We start from the raw sequence: 19,822 nt of genomic DNA on the forward strand, positions 1-19,822 counted from the left end.
CCCTAACTCTTTCGCGTATGTAACACACACACACACATCAACACAAGTGATTGGCCCCACTAAAAGCGTTTGATTGCTCTCGCCGGCGCGTTTATCGACGGGTTGGCTGTGACGTACCATTAGTACCGCCGCCCGTGTGCCACATGATGCGCGCGTGCCCATGGGTATGGTCAGTGATGACAAAATCATCTACAGGCACAATTTGCCTTCGCCTCTATGCGTTGTTGTTGGTTGCCTGACCTACCGTACCGCTGCGTATGCTGCCTACGCCGGATACAATCTAATCGCGCCCTCTGTCACTTGATGCTGGTGGATGCCGACTTGCGTGCGTACGCTTTTATGTATGATGCTGTTAGTGTGCGCGCCAGAACAGCGCATGCTTACCTTCAAGCTAATGCGGATTACACCAACACACACGGTGCCGATGCACTGCCGCTGGATTGGAGTGGATTTATGCTACGACGACGCCAGTGCATTGTGCAGCCGAGGGTGACCTGAACACGGAGCCAGCGCGACAAGCAACGGGAACGTAGAGGTGACGTACGTGAGGTAGAGCGCACACGGCACAGTCACAGCAGCCGCCACAGTCTGTAGTGGAGTGGGTGCCGGTGCCTAGACCACTGGCACCGATCCAACAGTACGGCGATGTCCGCCTTAGTAGCAGGACGCACAGCACATGTGAGAGGTGAATAGTGTGCCCAGCTGTTAGTGAACTCATTGGTGAGCTCGTTGCGCCCTGGGAAGAAAGCGGAAAGCGACACTCAAAATTCAAAGCTCTCCCAAAACTGCCCCCAAAAGTGAAAGTTTTGCCCGCGTCCCGCAGCGCAGTGAACATTACATAAAGTCGTGACACCCCATAGCACACCTACGGCGGCACGTTTAGTGTTTGCACAGTAAAGCCAGTTAGAACTTGCGGCAACACGCTGTCTATTTGTGCAGCGAAAGGGATTTAGAACGCTTGGCGCAATCTAGTTTGGCCTGACCGCCCGTACACGTGGTCGTAGTTCGTGCTTTACTACACAAATATTAACTATCCGGTCTGCCATAAAGCGTTTGATTATTTGCCGCCACCCGGAACGCCACAGAGGGGACGCTTTAAATGGTTACATTTCGCTTAACTGGAACCGACACACGGGGGAGGTGGTTGCAAAGATCATCGAACCGGTTTCGTGGGTTGCAACAGGTGTAATAAAGATGGAGACGTGGAAGACAACAAACTGTTTGCTCGTGTCGTCGGGTGCTTCTAGGGCTACGGTGGAAGATTGTAGTTTCGTGCAGATTTTGTGATGGGATTACTTTAATCGAGCATAAGTCGTATTTGCGCTTAATATTTGGCAAAAAAGGCTTAGTGGTAGTGATTTTGATCTGTTTGGTGCATGGTGTGTTTGAAAATGTTTTCCTTTTAAAGTTCCTTTGCACCACAAAGTGATGCAGCCGACAATTAGTAAGAGCTGCGAAGAAATTGTTTGGTCCTTCGAACCGGATTTCAAGCTTCGCTTGCAATGTACAGCGTAGTAAAGCCACGAATTCAATTCACTCAAGCCCCACAAGATCTTTACTACGATGCCGGCAACGATTCAATCAAACTTGCTCGAATAAAGTGCAGATTACATAGTACAGCATGGTGGATCCAGCGAGCTCATCCCTAGACAACCTTGAAAGGAATTTCAATCATCCAGCCTCACACACCCGGCGAGCAAACTATGGCCGGCACGTAATTGAAGGCACGTGATGAACGAACAGGGGCTGAATTTAATTTGCATTTGTTTGTAAAACTTTTCCGTCTAGCCGATCAAAACCATTCAAAAGCGTACCGTTGCGTTGCTTGAGGAAGATGTTCGTAGAAGCCTTTTGTGGTGAAAACGTCGACCGATGAACGGAGCGATCGGGAGTGCTATCTTTGAAATTTGTTTAATTCAGTTGGCGCAAACTTGTTCCTTTTCTCGCATCGATTAATTTGAAGAATTGGCACGTGCATTTATTTGGGATAATTTATTTCAATTTGTTTGTGTTTTGTGTATGTGTGTGTATTTTTTTTCTAAATAAAATGAACAGCATGGGTCGCCTTTTAACAGCGAGGATGTTCATTCTCTCCAACAACTTGTACAGTATTTTGTACTTCAAATTGGAAAGTTCTTCATTTCAACAAAAACCTGTTTAAAACCTGACAGGCCCCATCATCTTAAACGCCACCCCACGTCAACACGGATTAAAACTGAACCTAAGAATGTCGAATCTCATTAAAAAATTGATCATTCTAAATCACCCACCGCAAACGTTCGGCTAAACGTCACTCATTTGGGCGGTTAAAAAGCGAAACCAATGACGCTGCGGTTACAGCAAAGGACAAAAAAAAGGTTGCCCTAAAATGAGTTATAAAATCGGTTGCGAGTAATTTCACAGTTCTTCGTCTACTTCTTCTTCTTCTTTGGCAAAGCAACCGCTGTCGGTCAAGACCTGCCTGTACCCACTAGTGAGCTTGGGTTTCAGTGACTTATTGTTTGTAATTGTAATTTCACAGTTATAAGTTAAAAAAATCCTGATGACCGCCTAAGAAGCTGCATTTATTTGACATTACAAAATCTTTGCAAATTGGCAGATTTATCGTACAACTTGCATACGATACATAAGAGGATGATGCATATGAATCTGAGTAGAAAAGCTCAACAATGTAAGAGGCTGAAGGAGACCTTGATATTTTAAAAAAAATGTTTAATAGTCAAACTTGCAGTACTTTGTGAGCCTAACATATTTTTTTAAAACAAAAATATGTTCCACATTTCATACCTTTAATGGCGTCATAGATAATTCTCCATAAAAAATGCTCTAGTAAAACAATACAATAATGGATAGTTTTGAGAAGGTGTTTTGCTAAACACTGTTCGAAATGCTTAGATGAAGTTCTGTTGTCACAGAAAAAAAAACTTTATCAGGGACTCCACGAACGAGCATTTCTTTACATATTTTCAAACGGTCAACAGTGACAGTATTTGAAGGTTGACACATTTATAAACAGACATAGTTGATATCGTAGAATACTCCCTCTTTAAAGGGAAATTTTGTTTTTTTGAATCACGAAATCGGCATATTTAGCTAAAATTTAGAGCCCTTATAATGTCCGTCTACAATACAAATTTACATTCAGAAGCGCCACAGCTCCATCACGCACTGTACGTGCGTAGGTTTGGCAAAATTCTCCGAATTTCAACACTGTACACCCGTCATACGATAGGCACCCTCGGAGCTGGAGGGCCCTCATCAGGGCCAATGCAGTTCACACCTCCACTTCGCATCCCGTATATCCCTGCCCGATGCGTGTATCAAATTACCACCCGAAAAAAAACAACCCAGTAGAAAGACGCATGCAGCGTTGCCAGCGTCTTAAACATTCCCGGTAGTGCACTGTACCGTGGAGCTAGTGCCCAATTTTCGGGGGTGTTAGTTTCGTGGATCCTCGTCTATCCCATCCTGAACGGTTTACGGGCGTCAGACCTTCAGTCTACTCCCGGTACCGACTTTGCGCTACTTTCGCCTCAATGCCGAGGCGTGTATAGCGGCGGAACATCGCTGAAGGAATGCTACCAACGGCACTTGCAAGGTTTCGCATCGTCTTTTGCCGGTGCCGGTGCATGTTTCGGTTACCTTTTTGTTCTTGCCTTTTCTCCTTCGCTTCGTCCCTTTTGCTCAGTGCTGAGCCGAATGTTTGTTTGCCGAAGGTATTATAATTGTCAGCGAGTCATTTACACTAAATAGTGTGGCCCGCCCGCGGCCGTTTGGGTGCTTAAGTTTCGGTCTCTCCCTGGTCTCTCGATTAGACCCTCATCGGAGGAAACACACGGCCAGTCCCGGCCCAACGTCCCAAGCTTTTTGGTCAGTTTGCTGCCAGCCGTTGAGCCGCACGGTATGGTGTGTGAGTGAAGTGAACCGACCTAGCAGGACCGAAGGAATCGAAATCATCACCCGGCGGGACACAATTGCACCTCAAAGCGCATAACCTCGCATACCACATCAAAAGCGAAAGCGTCGGCGTGCCGTCAGCATAACCACAACTTAAGTGGACATAATTGGTTTTAATATACTGTACTGGTTCAGTTGGGCGCAAAAGGATTGCGGCGAGCCCACATCACACGCACACACACACACATACAGAGTGAGTTCCGACTGTTTGATCTTGACTTGCGAATTTATTGTGACACACATATTGCGGCCGAGTCGGCCGAGACCGGCGGCGCCAACACTAATCCAGTTAGTAGCACGTGCCGCGATGATCGGTCGACCCGCGCCGTTCTTTGGTTCGGCCCGCGGACTTAGTAGCGCTTTGGCACCTCGCTTTGCTGTGCAGCTTAAAGACTGCGGCGTCACCCGTTGGACAGAGTTGCCCTGTTGAGCAATCAGGTTCTCACGCTAGTATTAGTAGGTTCGCTTGCTTAAACCTTAACCAGTCGTGTCGTAGTTGTACCCGTAGATGGATATTCCCCGTAGGATGTTACCTTGCACCAACAAACCCTTCCTATTGTTGCTTCTGTAAGGTAGACACAGTCTTCCCTATCCCTGCGTTGTGTATTTAGTGCTTGTGTATGTGAGAGTGTGTGTTTAGCTTCAACAAGCTACAGTCCTGCAGTGCCAAAGCCATCCCCTGAAGAAGCTCCCAAAAGCAAACAGTTCACTTCATAAAAAAAAAAACATAATACTTCCCCCCAACACGATGGCGACCAGTAATCCGGCCTTTGAGAACGATGAGCCCGTGCTGACGAGCGATCGGACCTCACACACGGCAACCAAACCAAGCCTCGCCGCCGTCACCGCCAAGTCCAGTGCCAAGGTGAACCAGTTCCAGCAGCCACCGGAACAGACGACCGACAGCAACACCAGTCGGACCGGCGCACTGCCCGAGATGAACCTGATGAAGAACATCCACAAGGTGCAGCGGGACAAGTGGGGCAAAGATATCGAGTTCCTGCTGTCCTGCATCGCGCTCTCGGTCGGGCTGGGGAATGTGTGGCGCTTTCCGTTCACGGCGCTGGAGAATGGGGGCGGTGCGTTCGTCATACCGTACCTGATCGTGCTGCTGCTGGTCGGGCGTCCGATCTACTATCTGGAGATGCTGATCAGTCAGTTTTCGAGCCGGGGCTGTATCAATGTTTACGATGCGTCGCCGGCCATGCGAGGCATTGGGGTGGGGCAAACCTACTCGACGTTCATCGTGATGACGTACTATGCGTCGCTGATGGCCGTTACGATGCGGTACCTGATCGCGTCGTTCGGTGATCCGTTGCCGTGGAGCGAGTGTAACGAGGCCTGGAACGCGACCTGCATCGATTCGCGGCTGATCACGAACATGGCGGAAAACTCGACGGCGACCGCCGTCTCCTCGGCCGAGCTGTACTTTGTGTGAGTATTTTGAAGGAAGGAGGGGATATTCAGATGATTAAAGTGCAATCGGTAGAGTTCAAAATAATTATATAAATCGAAGATATTGCAATGGCGTGAGGTGTAATGTTAAGCTTGGACATGGTTGTCAGGTCCAAATCAAATCCACTGATTGAGCAAACGATAAAAGAACTTAATCAATTAGATTGAAGGATTTTGTCCACAAGTTCGGAGACACACTTTCCCCAATAGAAATGTATTCTTCTTCTATTTGGCATAACGTCCTATGCGGACATGCCGGCCTATACAGGCTTTCGAGACTTCATTACCACGCAGCCGGATAGTTAATCCTTGCTACGGAGGGGACGGTCCATTCTAGGCTTGAATCCATGACGGGCATGCTATTGAGTCGTTCGAGTTGACGACTGTACCATGGGACCGCCGCAATAGACATGTATGCTCTAGATAATTTGCAAAATAATTTAAAAGATATCTGAGAACGGTCATCACTTGGAGTGCTGTTGCCTGGACGAAGAATTAATACAGTAATCAATACTGCTAATTAGAGTCATCCAGTTGTGAAATGATAGTATTTAAAAGGAGGCGTAACGGCTTTCCAAACTCTTAGCCCTAGATGTGTTTAGGATAAACGAACTTGCCCCTGTTACGAAAGACGGAGAAAATTTTCACCAAGGATGGGCGTCTTCCAATACACCCAAATAGAAAACTTGACTGTTTTGAGTAATAAGAATCCACAGATGTCTATTGCCATTCCCAAGAGGGGTTAAGGTAGACCTAGGGCAATTGCGTTTTCTGTGTCTTTGTCACAGAAAAGCAATTTTGCCTCTTTTATAACGATAAGAATTGCCCGTTTTAAAGCTATCTAGTGTAACCAGCAACTAATCTAATCGTTGGTACGCACGGGCGGCATTTGGCTCTTTTATTGGGCATTTCGCAGTGTCTATGAATGGAGTGCTTCTACGCCGGTATAGCGTTATCTTTAGCTTGATTAGCTATGATAACCTAGGGAGTTTTTTTTTTGTAAATTGCTTAATAGGTTGTTTAGCGGACATTGACATTGAAATGGACCTCTGCGGTAAAATTGCATCATGTTGGGCAAGGCCTAGGGTCCAATTATGGAGCAACTGTGATACAAAGTATGTATATAACCAAGACTTTTGGTTTGACAATGCATTGGATCCTTTCAAGGGTAAACGGGGTTCTATTCTCATCCGGCTCGTCTCCCATTAAATGCTACAAGTAAGTCTTGCATGCTCTTGTTAGGTTGCAATGGAAGTCGTGAATAGCATTTTTGTTTTGGTTTTTTATCCTTGTTAACGCGCCTATTTTGCTCTTTTTCAAAGTATTTAATCATTTTATGCGTCAGAAAAGGTTCATTTCTGAAAGATAAGATATGACGGAGAAAAAGTTTTGGTTCTGTTTTGAGAACTATTGTATAATAAAACAAAGTTTATAAAAAGCTCATTAGCCTTCGCTAGGTTACAATTGAAGTTACTTGCATTACAATCTGGTACTATAGATTGCAAGTTTCTTTTAACTATTGGTAATAACCCCAGAACCCTAAACAGGAGACATAAAAGGGTTTTCAAGCTTTCTTCTTTTAATATTGCTTCATGATGTTGATATCATGTAAGCGGATATTCAATTACCATACGATCAAACAGTGAGCAGCAACGTAACATAGATTAATTACTTCTCATTTCTATACCATTTCCCCCACAGCAAGGACGTTCTCAAGGAGGCCAGCACGATACATGATGGCATCGGTACACCGGAGTGGCGGTTGGTGCTGTGCCTACTCGTCCCCTGGACCTGCATCTGCCTTACACTTATCAAAGGTACAGTGTGCAGTGCCAACTCTGCTTCAAACAATCTAAACATCTTTACTCACTATCCCTTCCCATTCGCAGGAATTAAAAGCTCCGGAAAGGTTGCCTACTTCCTGGCCATCTTCCCGTACGTCGTTATGCTGGTGCTGCTCATCCGGGCCTGCACACTGGAGGGTGCCGCCGATGGTATGCTGTACTTCATCAAACCGCAGTGGGATCGCATTCTGGAGGCGAAGGTGTGGTACGCGGCCGTTACGCAAGTGTTCTTTTCACTCACCATTTGCTTCGGCAACGTGATGATGTACTCGTCCTACAATCGCTTCCACAACAACGTGTACCGGTTCGTGAATGCTCGTGATCTTCTGCGAATGATTTCTGAATGATTGTTTATTTTCCCTTCCATTTCCACCAGGGATGTGACGATCGTGTCGATCATGGATACGCTCACGTCGATGCTGGCCGGGCTGATCGTCTTCGGCGTGATTGGCCACCTCGCCCACGTGCTGGAAGCGCCCGACATTAAGCACGTGGTGCGGGGCGGTGCCGGCCTTGCCTTCATCACCTACCCGGACGCGATCGCCAAGTTCACCTTCTGGCCGCAGTTCTTCGCAATCGCCTTTTTCCTGATGCTGTTCGTGCTGGGCATTGGCAGCAACGTCGGTATGGCCACCACGATAATGACAGTGATTCGGGATCGGTTTCCCCAGCTTCAGCCCGCTCTGGTGGCGGTAGGGATTGCGATCGTTGGGTATGGGATTGGCATCATCTACACAACGCCCGGCGGACAGTATGTGCTGGACTTTTTGGACTTTTACGGCGCCTCGTTCGTTGCGCTCGTGCTGGCCGTCTTCGAGATGTTCACTTTCGCCTGGATCTATGGGGTGAGCCGTATCTGTCGGGATATTGAGTTTATGCTGGGCATTAAGACCGGCCTTTACTGGCGCATTTGCTGGGGCTTTATTACGCCGACGCTACTGGCCGCCATTCTGCTGTACCACATCGCAACGTACGAAACGTTCACTTTCAACGGTTACGTCTATCCCGATGGGATGTATGGTGAGGCAACACGTGAAGAGGCTACTTACTCAGAAAAAAAACACTCTAAGATTACATGTTTTCTCTCCCAATCGTACAGCCTTTGGATGGTGTATCTTTGCTGCCGGCGTGCTGCAACTGCCCGCCTGGGCGATCTACACCTTCCTCAAGCGCAAGGAGCCGGACTGGCGCGATCGTCTGCTGCACTGCTTCAAACCAACGCACGACTGGGGCCCGGAAGACCCCGAACTGAATGCCAAGTATCACGAGTCGGTGTACAAACACGAACAATCACTGCCGCGGGATCGTTCGCTAGTGCGAAGGATGTTCGACAACGTGTTCAGTTGAAGTGAGACTTTGAAATTTCCTTCCTTTTTTGTTTCGCATTTATTGCATTTACCGCATGGATTTATTTCGATAGTTTCACAAATAAATAATGCTACAAAGCAGAGCGTTTTAAGCCAATAAGCAGGACAACAGTATCTTAGCTACGAGGAATATCTTTTTAATCATTGCATTTCGTTAGTATTATGAACGTCGAGAATAATTTAAGATCGTACATTTCTAGAATAAATTGATGAGAGATTCTTATATTACATTTGAACTGTACTGTTATCACCCACCGCAAGAAATGGGATAATATGTCATGCAAATCAAGAAGTTGGGAAGCCCTGCATTGTAGCTGAGCAAAGGCAAAGGGTATTAAAATCACATTGTTGTTTCAATTTATCAGACAACTTTGCTCAACTGCTCCCTAGCATACTTAAGGCAACTAGTTGTGCAGCTTTTGGAATTGCATTACCTAATCCAGCTGATAGTACCATTTATCTTGTTGCTAGCACACGTTCGTCGCTTCATCTTTAGTCACCAGGTTTGGCAGCAAAGTGAGTGGGAATCCCACAATGGCAACGCTCCATTGCAATGAACCGTTGAACGGTGATTAAGTTCAAGGTTTGCAGAACGGTGGAGAAGATCGCTCGCGAACCTGTGCAGCAAAAAGCTATAAAATGGTGTGATGTGGGTAGGCATTAGTTTTTAAAGATTCACGTCGCTTTAAGGTGGGTATAGTTTTAACATGAATGTAGATTTTGACTGTCAGTTAATTTTGCATTAAAACTCTGTAGATGATAGTATTATTACTGCAACATAGATTAATTATAATGGATAATGCAGATAACATTATCTTAACCTCCCGGCGCAGTACTTACAGAGATAATGAAAAAAAAAACAATTTTTAATTGATTTGTAGCATTCGATGAAATGATAAATTTTTCGTTCTTACTCACCGCAATAAGCTTTACAGTAAGTCGATATGCAAATTGCAATCGTTAGATCGGACCTATTACAATGATGACTGTCACTCGTTGAACCGAACTCCAACATACGAAATCAGCTGTAGTATCTTTAATACCACAACTTCTTGGAAACATGTGTAATCCTCCTCAGGAGGATTGGAGATCGTTGGTTAATAACTTACAGATATGCTCTAACATATAAGAATATGGATACTCGGACAACGTTTCCATATCAACATTACTCATTTCTTGCCTTTCGGTTTGAAATGAGGATGATAATTTGTACATAAATTTAAACATGTTAGAATCATCGTACATGAATTACCCTTTTTGAATGCACGATAAATGAGGATTTGTTTATCTTGTTTAAGGTCCCGAATAATTAATAATAAGTCTGATATTGATGTGTAGTTTTGTACGGAATGTTAGATTCATTTCCTTGCAAGTCCTCAAAATACCATCCTAAAATATCCCTGAGGTGCATATATTATTAATTTAATAATAATTAAAAAGTGAGCGGTTGATTATTTAACTTAAATGTTCTCAAAACTTCATTTAATGCTTCGTGGTGACGTTTAATTGTTAATTAATTGTTATGAACAATCGTAATATTCTTCCTTTTATGTCGCAAGAAGTGTTTATTTGTTTAGAAATAAATATCCAATTTGCAGATAAATTTCTGGTCTTTTAGTGTCTGATCTGCAGAATTCAGCAAAATCAAAACATGACCTTGAAATGCAACAGTATCTTGTATTTAAGGTAATTGAGCTAGAGATAAAATATTTAATTTATCTTAGCTCAGTTCGTTTCGGAATGTCATACATCGTTTGAATCGGAATATCAAATGGATACAGTGTACACTGATTTCCAAGCTGCGTTTGATAGCATCAATCACAACATCCTTCTTGCAAAACTCGCACAGCTTGGTATTTCACCTCTTGTCATCGATTGGTTAAAATCATATCTAACGGACAGAATGTATTCTGTAAGAATAGATAACATCTTTTCGCAACCATTAACAAATACTTCGGGAGTTCCCCAAGGCAGCAACTTGGGGCCGCTATTATTTACACTCTACATAAACGACGTGACTCTTATTCTCCCAAAACATTCTGTACTACTTTATGCTGATGATATTAAACTTTTTTCAGTTATCAGGTCAATCGATGACTGTTTCGCGCTCCAGAACAATCTCAACCTATTCAGCAATTGGTGTGTGGCAAACCAACTAGGCCTCTGTGTGGATAAATGCAGCGCGATTACATTCAGCAGGAAACGAAACCCTTTAAACTTTTGTTACTCATTGCACAATTACAATTTATCTCGCGTGTCAGGGACCAGCGAGATCAGTCAGGGACCTTGGTGTGATCCTTGATTCATCACTATCCTTTCGCGAGCATTAACACTCTATTATCAGCAAGGCCAATAGGATGTTAGGATTTGTAATCAGGCAAACTCTTGAGATAAAAGATCCAATATGTCTGAAAGCATTATATACCGCATTAGTACGTTCCATCCTAGAGTCTAATTCAGTTCTTTTCTCCCCATACTGTCACGTGTGGACGGCTAGGATAGAAAGCATACAAAAAAGATTCTCCAGAATAGCAATACACCGATTACAATGGGCTTCATCACAACATTTAGATTACCTGTCACGGTGCATGCTTCTTGGTCTACAAACCTTAGAACATAGACGTCGGGCATTGCAAGCTACTTTTGTCGCGAAGTTAATCAGTGGGGACATAGACTCTCCCTGCCTGCTTGAAAAGCTGAATCTTTATGCTCCTGAACGACCTCTCAGGATACGTGAGCTGTTAAGACCTACGTTCTCAAGATCTGCACATTCCTACAATGCGCCTATTAACCAAATGATACATAGCATCAACAAATACCAAAGATTCTTCGACTTCAATATTAGTATAGCTCAGTTTAAAACCAATTGTCTCTCGTTTCCTTATTGATAGCGCTGTAGCTAAGTTTGTAGATGAATTAAGGATTTATTATATAAGTACGTGTCCCAGCAAATCTATGCAAGATACTAAATGAGAAATAAATAAATAAATAAATAAATAAATAAATAAATAGAGATCTTCCCTATAGCGTTCAAATGCAGCTCAACTCATATAATATACCCAAATCCGGCCTAAACCCTTCCTATCATATGTAATTTGGCGATAAAATAGAGTTCCTATCATATAGAGTTTGAAGATAAAAATCTAAATACAAGCTGCTCCATACTATAGAATAAAAACCACAACCTTAGCGCATTTGCCACTAGAGCACATTATTTAATATGCCTGTTTCAGTAAATGACGCAGAACATTACCATTACCTCTTTTCAAACAAAGCGCACACGTCTCACAGCACAATCACGCCCGTGACGTGGTGTTGCTACGAATCATTGATAAGAAAACTGTCAGTCAGCGTACTTCCAACCCATTCATTTGCTTTCTCTTCGTAAAAAAGCACGTTTTCCCTCAGATTCCCGGCATGCCTTTCCTGCATCTTCTAGCGCGTCGGTATATCCCAGGATCGAAGAGCGGAATGATGTCACTACTTGAGTCACATTGCAGATCAGGCGACACATGCATGCAACCTGCATTCCTGGGTCAATTAATTCGATCTTCCGTTCGCGGAACGCTTTTTGTTGGCCCTTTGCCTACGGCCAAACCCAAAGCGGCGAACCCCCACAAACGGTGTTGGTGTGCATTTATGTGTGGAAATTCCAACATTGCATGCACATTGGAGGTGGAAAATCTGCATCCACTAAAACCAAACCGGGTCGTGTGCGGTATGTGTCAACGGTTCTACGTTAGATTCACCAATACATATACGCACGCAGGAAAAAACCCCGCAGTGCAATGATCGCGTTGTCGCGAAGCGTGTGTTTTGGCGCGCGGTCGTTTCATCAACAACACACATGTCAAGGCCTGCTTAGACACACGAGAGAGCATTTGCCCATTGCAGGCCCTACCTTTGTGACTGAAAACGTGTGTGTGTGTAGGTTCAAAGCCGGTTCAAAACCTGATCGACTCATCGAAAGTGAATTAGTGGGCACAGGGAGAGGTCGGTGGCTGTAGGGTTTTCCCTCCACTGGAGTCTCCAACACAGAGGCCCGTCCGCGGAAGCTGTGGGTCGCCACCTCCCCACCATCACGTTCAACCTGTTGCTGCTGTCTAAATATTAGTGCCCCTCTCCTCTTCAAGCACTTTTTGTTTGTGTGTGCGCCCGTTCAGTGGGGGATTTTTGTGTCGCCTTTCGTTTGATATTTGTTCGCGCACACAGACGAGCGCGAGCGCGCGCGCACCCGAGCCCGCCACACTCGACTGGAACTCTGCGCGAGTGGTGACCGCGTGCCAAAAAACGCAACCGCCGTTCACTTGGCTCGGGACGCTACACCTGAGCGGACGTTGTATCTCGCGGCGCGGCACAAGCAAACGCGCGAAACCACAAGACAAGACCAAGAAAGTGCATTCGGTAGCGTAGAAAGTTCGGTGTGCAAGCGCGTGCAAGAAGTGTGCGAGAGAAGGGCCACACGAGGACGAGAAGAGTGGCCACGGTTCGGGAATTCCCACGTTTTTCCCCCAACGACCGAGCGGAATGGAAAATCGAAGCTACGTCGGTGATGAAACCTGGAATGCCGACACGCTGCCGGTCGGGGGGCTTGCGGGCAACCAGCCCCACCACCACCACAACCATCATCATAAGGTACGGGGAGTGTTTTTTTGGAAAGTGCACACCAGCCAAGAAAAGCCAATTTTTCCCTTCTTTACTCCGTTAAACACGTGCGCGCGCGCGCGATCGCAGTTTAAAAAACTCGTTTGTGACTCATTTTGCCGCTCATTACGTAAGCCTGGCCTGGGCCGGCCAAAACCATCTCGCCAAACAAGATCTTCGCCTGCTTTGTGGGTAGGAGGGAAAAAAACACAATCTCGAGTGGTGCAAAGGTGCTAACCGCAGTTGACGCTGGTTTCAAGCGCGAAACCAAGCGCGACGTCAAAAAGCACGTGTGCCGTAAGGAAAGTGTGAGCGTTCGGTGTGTGTGTGTGTGTGTGTGTGTGTGTGTGTGTGTGTGTGTGTGTGTGTGTGTGTGTGTGTGTGTGTGTGTGCGTAGGCGTAAACGGTAGCAAGCCGAGCGGACGACGAGCAATTGAGAAAATTGGCTGGCGCCGGCCCTGCAGTTGGTTTATTTCGAAAGTGGACAAAGCACGCGCAGTGCTTGTTGATTATTGGTGACCGATGGTAGTAGTGCGCGCATGGAAGTGATATTGGAACCTTAAAGTGGAGAGAGGCGTTTGGGTATTTCCGATGGTGTAGCTTTTCCAATATAGTTTTGTGGATTTTCAACTATGAAATAAAAACAGTCCGTTAGCAGTGTTACTCAAGATTTTCGAAAAATGCACTTAGGAATTTGTGTGAGTGGGCCTTGCCTGTATTGGGTGGAATAAGAAAATAACAGCAAATGAGAAAGCTGTTATTGGTGTTCTAAAGCGAATCCGTCAAATGAATGCGAAAAGTCTCATTTCCACTTGTGTTTTGAACCTCTAACGACACGTACAACAGGTCTGCGCATTGACAAGTATACCAGCGGACTATCTCCATAGAAGTTATGTTCTAGTGCTACATAATTCATGGCACACCCCTCATCCATACTCTGATTTTCAGGACGTACCTGAATTTTTGTCGAGCAAGACACCCTGTGATATGGAGAGTTTAAATTGAAGTTTAAGGACTTCTTATCAGTAAAAGACTCCTACAGAATGTACAGTTTCCGTCATAACTTCAATGTTGAAATTGGATATATCCTACCGAGAAGTGTCTATATGTGTCTATAGCTTTGATTTTTTTTAATCGTATAAGTATATATTTATTATTAAAATCAATAACAAAAAAACTACGTATGTATGAAGATGAATCACTTCTGTCACTTATAGTTTTAAAATGCTGCTGGCTTTCCAATTATTGCTAAACACAGTAACAACACTCAAAAAATGTCTTAACTGTTACACATGCGACCTACATACAACAATAGTGCCTGCATGATCTAAATTGTTCAACTAGGTCATTTGACTTGAACAAATCATTAGTAATGTTTAGAAACGGCAATTATATCTGTTTCCCCTGTTGTCCAAAATTTCAAGTCACCTATGAAGTCCATTTTGTTGTTGTCAAGCAAACTTTACTATAAATATTCAATTATACACTTATTTTGAATACAAGTACACATGGCTACCACAGAAAAGAGCATTTTGGTTGGCTAATGTACAATTAATCCAATTGTTTGAGTTCGTATTCCCTTCAAGTGGGATTTCAACGAACGATTCAAACCGGTCCCGTCATACATCCTTGTATTACCCATTTTTGCAATGTATCCATTTTGGGTTCAAATATCGTCGCACGGAACTAGTTAAACTCGTGAGAGGGATGCTAAGGCTCCATTAAACCTCCAAAACTAGTTTTGTGTTATAGTAAGCAAAGCAAATAATTTGTAATCGTGATGACAACTATTGAAACATGCTATACTCAAACATTGCGTCAGAGGACCTCAAACCCTATCCAGTATTTGCTTGCTACGAAAAAAATCTGCGTAGTTTCAAAAAGCTGTGCATACATCAAACATAATTAAACAAACTCGTTAATTAACGCGTATGACAGTTGGTGGCAAATAAACAGCGTCCCGGGCTCCAAAAATTCACATAACAACCCACACATTGTACGTGAGATTTCACATTCACTTGTTTGCATTTTTCCCCTCCAACTCACAGCATCACACAACGGTCGATCTGAAAGCACCCCAATCCACCACCGCCAGCGATGAAAAGCCACCACTTCGGGAGAAATGGGGCCGCAACATCGAGTTCCTACTCTCCTGCGTCGCCTTGTCCGTGGGCTTCGGCAATGTGTGGCGCTTCCCGTACACAGCGTTCAAGAACGGTGGCGGTGCATTCGTCATCCCGTACCTGATTGTACTGTTCATCATCGGACGCCCGATCTACTATCTGGAGATGGTGCTGGGTCAGTTTTCCAACCGTGGTTGCGTTAAGGTGTACGACCTAGCACCTGCCATGCGTGGTATCGGTGTCGGTCAAACGGTTGCCATCTTCACCGTCATCACCTACTATGCGTCGGTGCTGGCCGTCACCCTGCGGTACCTGGTTGCCTCGTTCAATCCCGAGCTGCCCTGGGCTAAGTGTGACCCAACCTGGCCGGACTGTGTCGATTCTAGCCGGCTCGGTAGCATTGCCCTTGGACCGAACGTAACGCAACCGAAAACCTCGGCCGATCTGTACTTCCGGTAAGAGGACAGTTAGAGACACCTCTCAGGGGAGAGTAATATCGATTTCATTGTGGTTTTTCTCGCAATTTTCACAGCAAAACGGTAATGCATGCCGCTGACTCACTGGACGATGGGTTGGGATATCCCGACTGGCGGCTGGCACTATGCCTAGTCGCTTCCTGGATTTGCATCGTGGGCATCCTGATCAAAGGTATAGTTCAATTTTGTTGAATTGAAAATTAAAAATGATGTTTAGCACCTCCCATTTCGAATGCGGGAAACACTTGTTCATACAACAGATGACTCCAGTACTGTTGTAGCGAACGAGGGCCGTTTAATTGGTGAAATAAATTTTCACGTAATGAATTTTTAGTTCAGAGAATTGGCAACATTGTAGTTTAAATGAAGAGCAAATTAGTGAACAATTCAAGTTCGACTTAAATCACGAATTTCCTATGTGCCTCTATATCGATTATACCAAGTATTTCATATTAATATTTATTGAATTACATTTCAAAGCCATTTTCTACGGAAATGACTCTGCTTGTTGGATATGCAAATTGCAATAAAAAAAGGTATAATTATTTATTTAAAACGTAGAATTTGTTAATACTGATTTTGCGAGGAATTAGGCAAACATTAGCAAATAAACAAATTACACGTTTTGCATGAGATAAAAAAAATATGATTGCTGTATTAAATCCTGACTTAGTATCATTTTCATCTACAATTCGATTCCTTCAGAACTCATGTTGATTTAAACATTTTAACTAAAACTGTTTAATGAAATTGTTAAGTAATAAATATGTACCGACATGTCCATTTGGAGGCTAATCCTTCATATTGAATGATAAAACAGCTAATAGGCAATGACTTCATTAAGTCCCTTCGAAAGGACGGGTACAATCATGTACTATGAATGCACTAAGAACTGCAGATATAGTGATTTTTTAACGGAAAAATTGCTACACAGTTTTGATTGCTATCGTGTGTCTATGAAAAAGCTACAAAAATTGGAAAATAAATTATCAAAATAGCTGATACACGTGTTTATCGCTCATTTTCGGAGTACATACTGTTAAGTAGTTTGATTTGGCAGAATCTTTGCTGTGTTGCAGTATAATGATTTAAATCTTTTATCGGTTATTGTTAAGCTCTTTAACCTCTTCCTTATTTTTGAGAATTTATAACCTAAACCACAATCATTAACTTACCTTCTTTTTTTTGCTCCACAATTTTCCAGGCATTAAGAGCTCCGGCAAGGTGTCGTACTTCCTTGCCATCTTCCCGTACATCATCATTGCCGTCCTGCTGGTGCGCTCTCTAACGCTTGAAGGTGCCTGGACGGGCATCAAGTACTTCTTCGAGCCCCAGTGGGACAAGCTGCTCACGATCGAAGTGTGGTACGAAGCCGTCACCCAGTGCTTCTTCTCGCTGACCATCTGCTTCGGTGGACTGATCGTATATTCGTCCTTTAACGACTTCTCCAATAACATCTACCGGTAAGCGAGTACTTTAACTCGATTTGATTTGAATGACCATTAATGTTCTATTGGATTTCTTACAATTTCCAGCCATGCGTTGATCATAACCTCACTCGACACTGTCACTTCACTGGTGGCCGGGTGCGTTGTGTTCGGTGTGATTGGTCATCTAGCTCACGTCACCGGTCAGTCGGACATCTCCAAAGTCGTCCAAAGTGGCCCAGCCCTTACCTTCATCACCTACCCGGACACGATCGCCAAGTTTGACTTTCTGCCGCAGTTCTTCTCGGTGCTATTCTTCTTCATGCTGTTCCTGCTCGGCATTGGTACGCTGATCGGTATCGTAACGTCCGTGATTACCGCCATCCACGACCAGCGGCCGGACATTGCGCGATGGAAGATCGTGATCTCGGTCGGGCTAGCAGGGTTCTGCATTGGGTTGGTCTACATCACACCGGTAAGAGCCTTTGGGAAGAGTTTTAGTACGGAATAAACACTAACATTTTTTTTCTTTGTGGCTCAACATTAGGGTGGTTTGATCATACTGGAGCTGCTGGATTACTACGGCGCCACGCTGGTAACCATAACGCTGGCCGTCTTCGAGCTGCTCACCTTTGCCTGGATCTATGGCGTGAATCGGGTCTGCAAGGACATTGAGTTCATGCTCGGCATCAAGACAGGCCTGTTTTGGCGCGTTTGCTGGGGCATCGTGACGCCTATCACGGTGCTGTTCATCCTGCTCGTCAGCTTGATCCAGTACAAACCGCAGAATGTCCCGCTCGGTTACAATGGTGAGTCGATCTTCTGTCTATTATTTTGTAATTATTATTAATTTTAAATCTTCTCCTCCTTCTCCTCTGTGCAGCTCTCGGCTGGTGTCTGTACGCGTTTGCCGTTCTGCAGCTGCCCTGCTGGGCCGTTTACGCCATTCTGCAGAAGCAGGGCCTGGTGTGGTGGGATCGCTGCAAAGCCGTCCTGCGACCCATGGCCGACTGGGGCCCGGAAGACCCTACCAAGCGGTCCGAGTACGGAACTTTTATCGAGGAGTACAAACAGCAGTCGGTTACGAACCGCACCGGCAACCTGGTGGAGAAGGTTCGAAGAAAGCTGTTTAAGTAATAGGCCGCGCGTATTTGTAGAACTGTGATTAATTGTAACTCTAGCATTGCGTGTGATTGCCACTAAATGTGTAATAAAAAGAATCTGTATTTCTATTTTTAATATTAAAACATTTTTAACCTGTGTATGATGCTTTAATTTGGAACGAAAATTTCCACTCACAAACGGCCAGCACCAGCTACGCGACAACTTGCAACGCGCAATGTTGCATCGTCGTGGCGCAACGTTTCGTACGCTACATCAGGCCGCGCGTAAATCGTACAAACAGCCTCTCCCTCCCTCTCCTTGCTTTCCATTTCGATTCCACCCCTTCAAGTGCATCGCGGTTTCCACGGTGATGACCATGACCGTCATTCAATGCTACTGGCGAGCGGATCGAACTTACGAGCGCATGCGCAATATTACGCCGGGCAGCTGTAGCGGTTCATTGAAGATTTTTTCACGCTACAGTTACGTCTTTTACAGGGTGATAAGGTAATTTTATTTATTTCTTAGAGCTCAAAACTAAGTGTTCAATAAATGGTTACAACAAAATTGACTTTTCCAAGGCACCGTTGTTGAAATATATTTGAATTATTATGTCAATTCTTAATGAAAAATATCGATCAAGTAATTACATAATTAATTACCGCAATGCGATCAACTTCATTCAGTATAACAATGGAAACAGTAATAAAATAAAATTTAAATAATTAGTTTAAAATCCCCTTCAAAGCCCTGTCACCACCCTGCATTGACTACGGCTGTAAATAATCCCACGACCAGACGCCGGCAAAACTTTGCGCGGTTGCGTGCACTGCTGCTGCGGTTTGTTGTTGTGTGTTTACACAAACAGCTGACCGAGACGCGAAAACAAACTTCACCAACCAGGCAGCGATACAAGGCGCGGAAAGCGAACTCAAAATACGTCGTTGCAAGCGTTTCGCGTGGCAAGATCTAACGATACGACACACAACGACCGCTGACCTCTTTTGCTAATGTGAATGATGGGTTAAATCTGGGTGAGGGAACTCGCTTTGCACTAAGCGTAGATGTAATTGACCATGTCTGTTGTTCTGTTTCATTTTTCTTGTAGTATTATGACGCAATGTGCAAATTTGAAATTGATTTTGTACACCAACATTCTATAGTAATGATTCAAAATATCTGAAATTGTTTCTCGGCGCAAAGCAAGAGAGTTAATATTGGGGAGCTAATGGCATCAAACGACTGATTCCTAGGAAAAACGAATACAAGACACACTTCAAGGGGCAATTAGTGTAAAACATTGTGCATCGAATGAATAAAATGGATGTCGACAGCACGCAACAAATTTTCAACAATTTGGACATTTCGTTACAAAAAGTGCGTAAAATGTACAAACAGTATCAACGCTGCTGAAAATGTTAATTC

At 44.4% G+C, this 19,822-nt stretch overlaps 2 protein-coding genes across 4 annotated transcripts; both read left to right on the forward strand.

Moving 5' to 3' along the window:
- The first annotated feature begins 600 nt into the window (after positions 1 to 600).
- Positions 601 to 8,853, forward strand: LOC1271100 (sodium-dependent nutrient amino acid transporter 1). Of its 2 annotated transcripts, none has more exons than XM_061660088.1 (6): positions 601 to 685; positions 4,454 to 5,391; positions 7,114 to 7,229; positions 7,302 to 7,560; positions 7,633 to 8,276; positions 8,356 to 8,853. In XM_061660088.1, exons 2-6 carry the CDS (start codon positions 4,706 to 4,708, stop codon positions 8,601 to 8,603), a joined length of 1,953 nt encoding a protein of 650 aa, XP_061516072.1. In that variant the 5' UTR covers positions 601 to 685; positions 4,454 to 4,705; the 3' UTR covers positions 8,604 to 8,853. The 2 variants fall into 2 exon arrangements, with proteins under 2 accessions (XP_061516072.1, XP_309846.4); XM_309846.4 differs by having other exon boundaries at positions 615 to 720.
- Positions 8,854 to 12,762: 3,909 nt separating this feature from the next.
- LOC1271098 (sodium-dependent nutrient amino acid transporter 1) lies at positions 12,763 to 18,540 on the forward strand. Of its 2 annotated transcripts, none has more exons than XM_309845.5 (7): positions 12,763 to 13,258; positions 15,316 to 15,845; positions 15,923 to 16,038; positions 17,071 to 17,329; positions 17,402 to 17,768; positions 17,841 to 18,102; positions 18,177 to 18,540. In XM_309845.5, exons 1-7 carry the CDS (start codon positions 13,151 to 13,153, stop codon positions 18,428 to 18,430), a joined length of 1,896 nt encoding a protein of 631 aa, XP_309845.5. In that variant the 5' UTR covers positions 12,763 to 13,150; the 3' UTR covers positions 18,431 to 18,540. The 2 variants fall into 2 exon arrangements, with proteins under 2 accessions (XP_309845.5, XP_061516073.1); XM_061660089.1 differs by lacking the exon at positions 12,763 to 13,258 and adding an exon at positions 13,684 to 13,965.
- Positions 18,541 to 19,822: the final 1,282 nt, after the last annotated feature.

Source organism: Anopheles gambiae, chromosome 3, assembly GCF_943734735.2.
Source record: "Anopheles gambiae chromosome 3, idAnoGambNW_F1_1, whole genome shotgun sequence".
In the NCBI taxonomy this organism is placed as follows: Eukaryota; Metazoa; Arthropoda; class Insecta; order Diptera; family Culicidae; genus Anopheles; species Anopheles gambiae.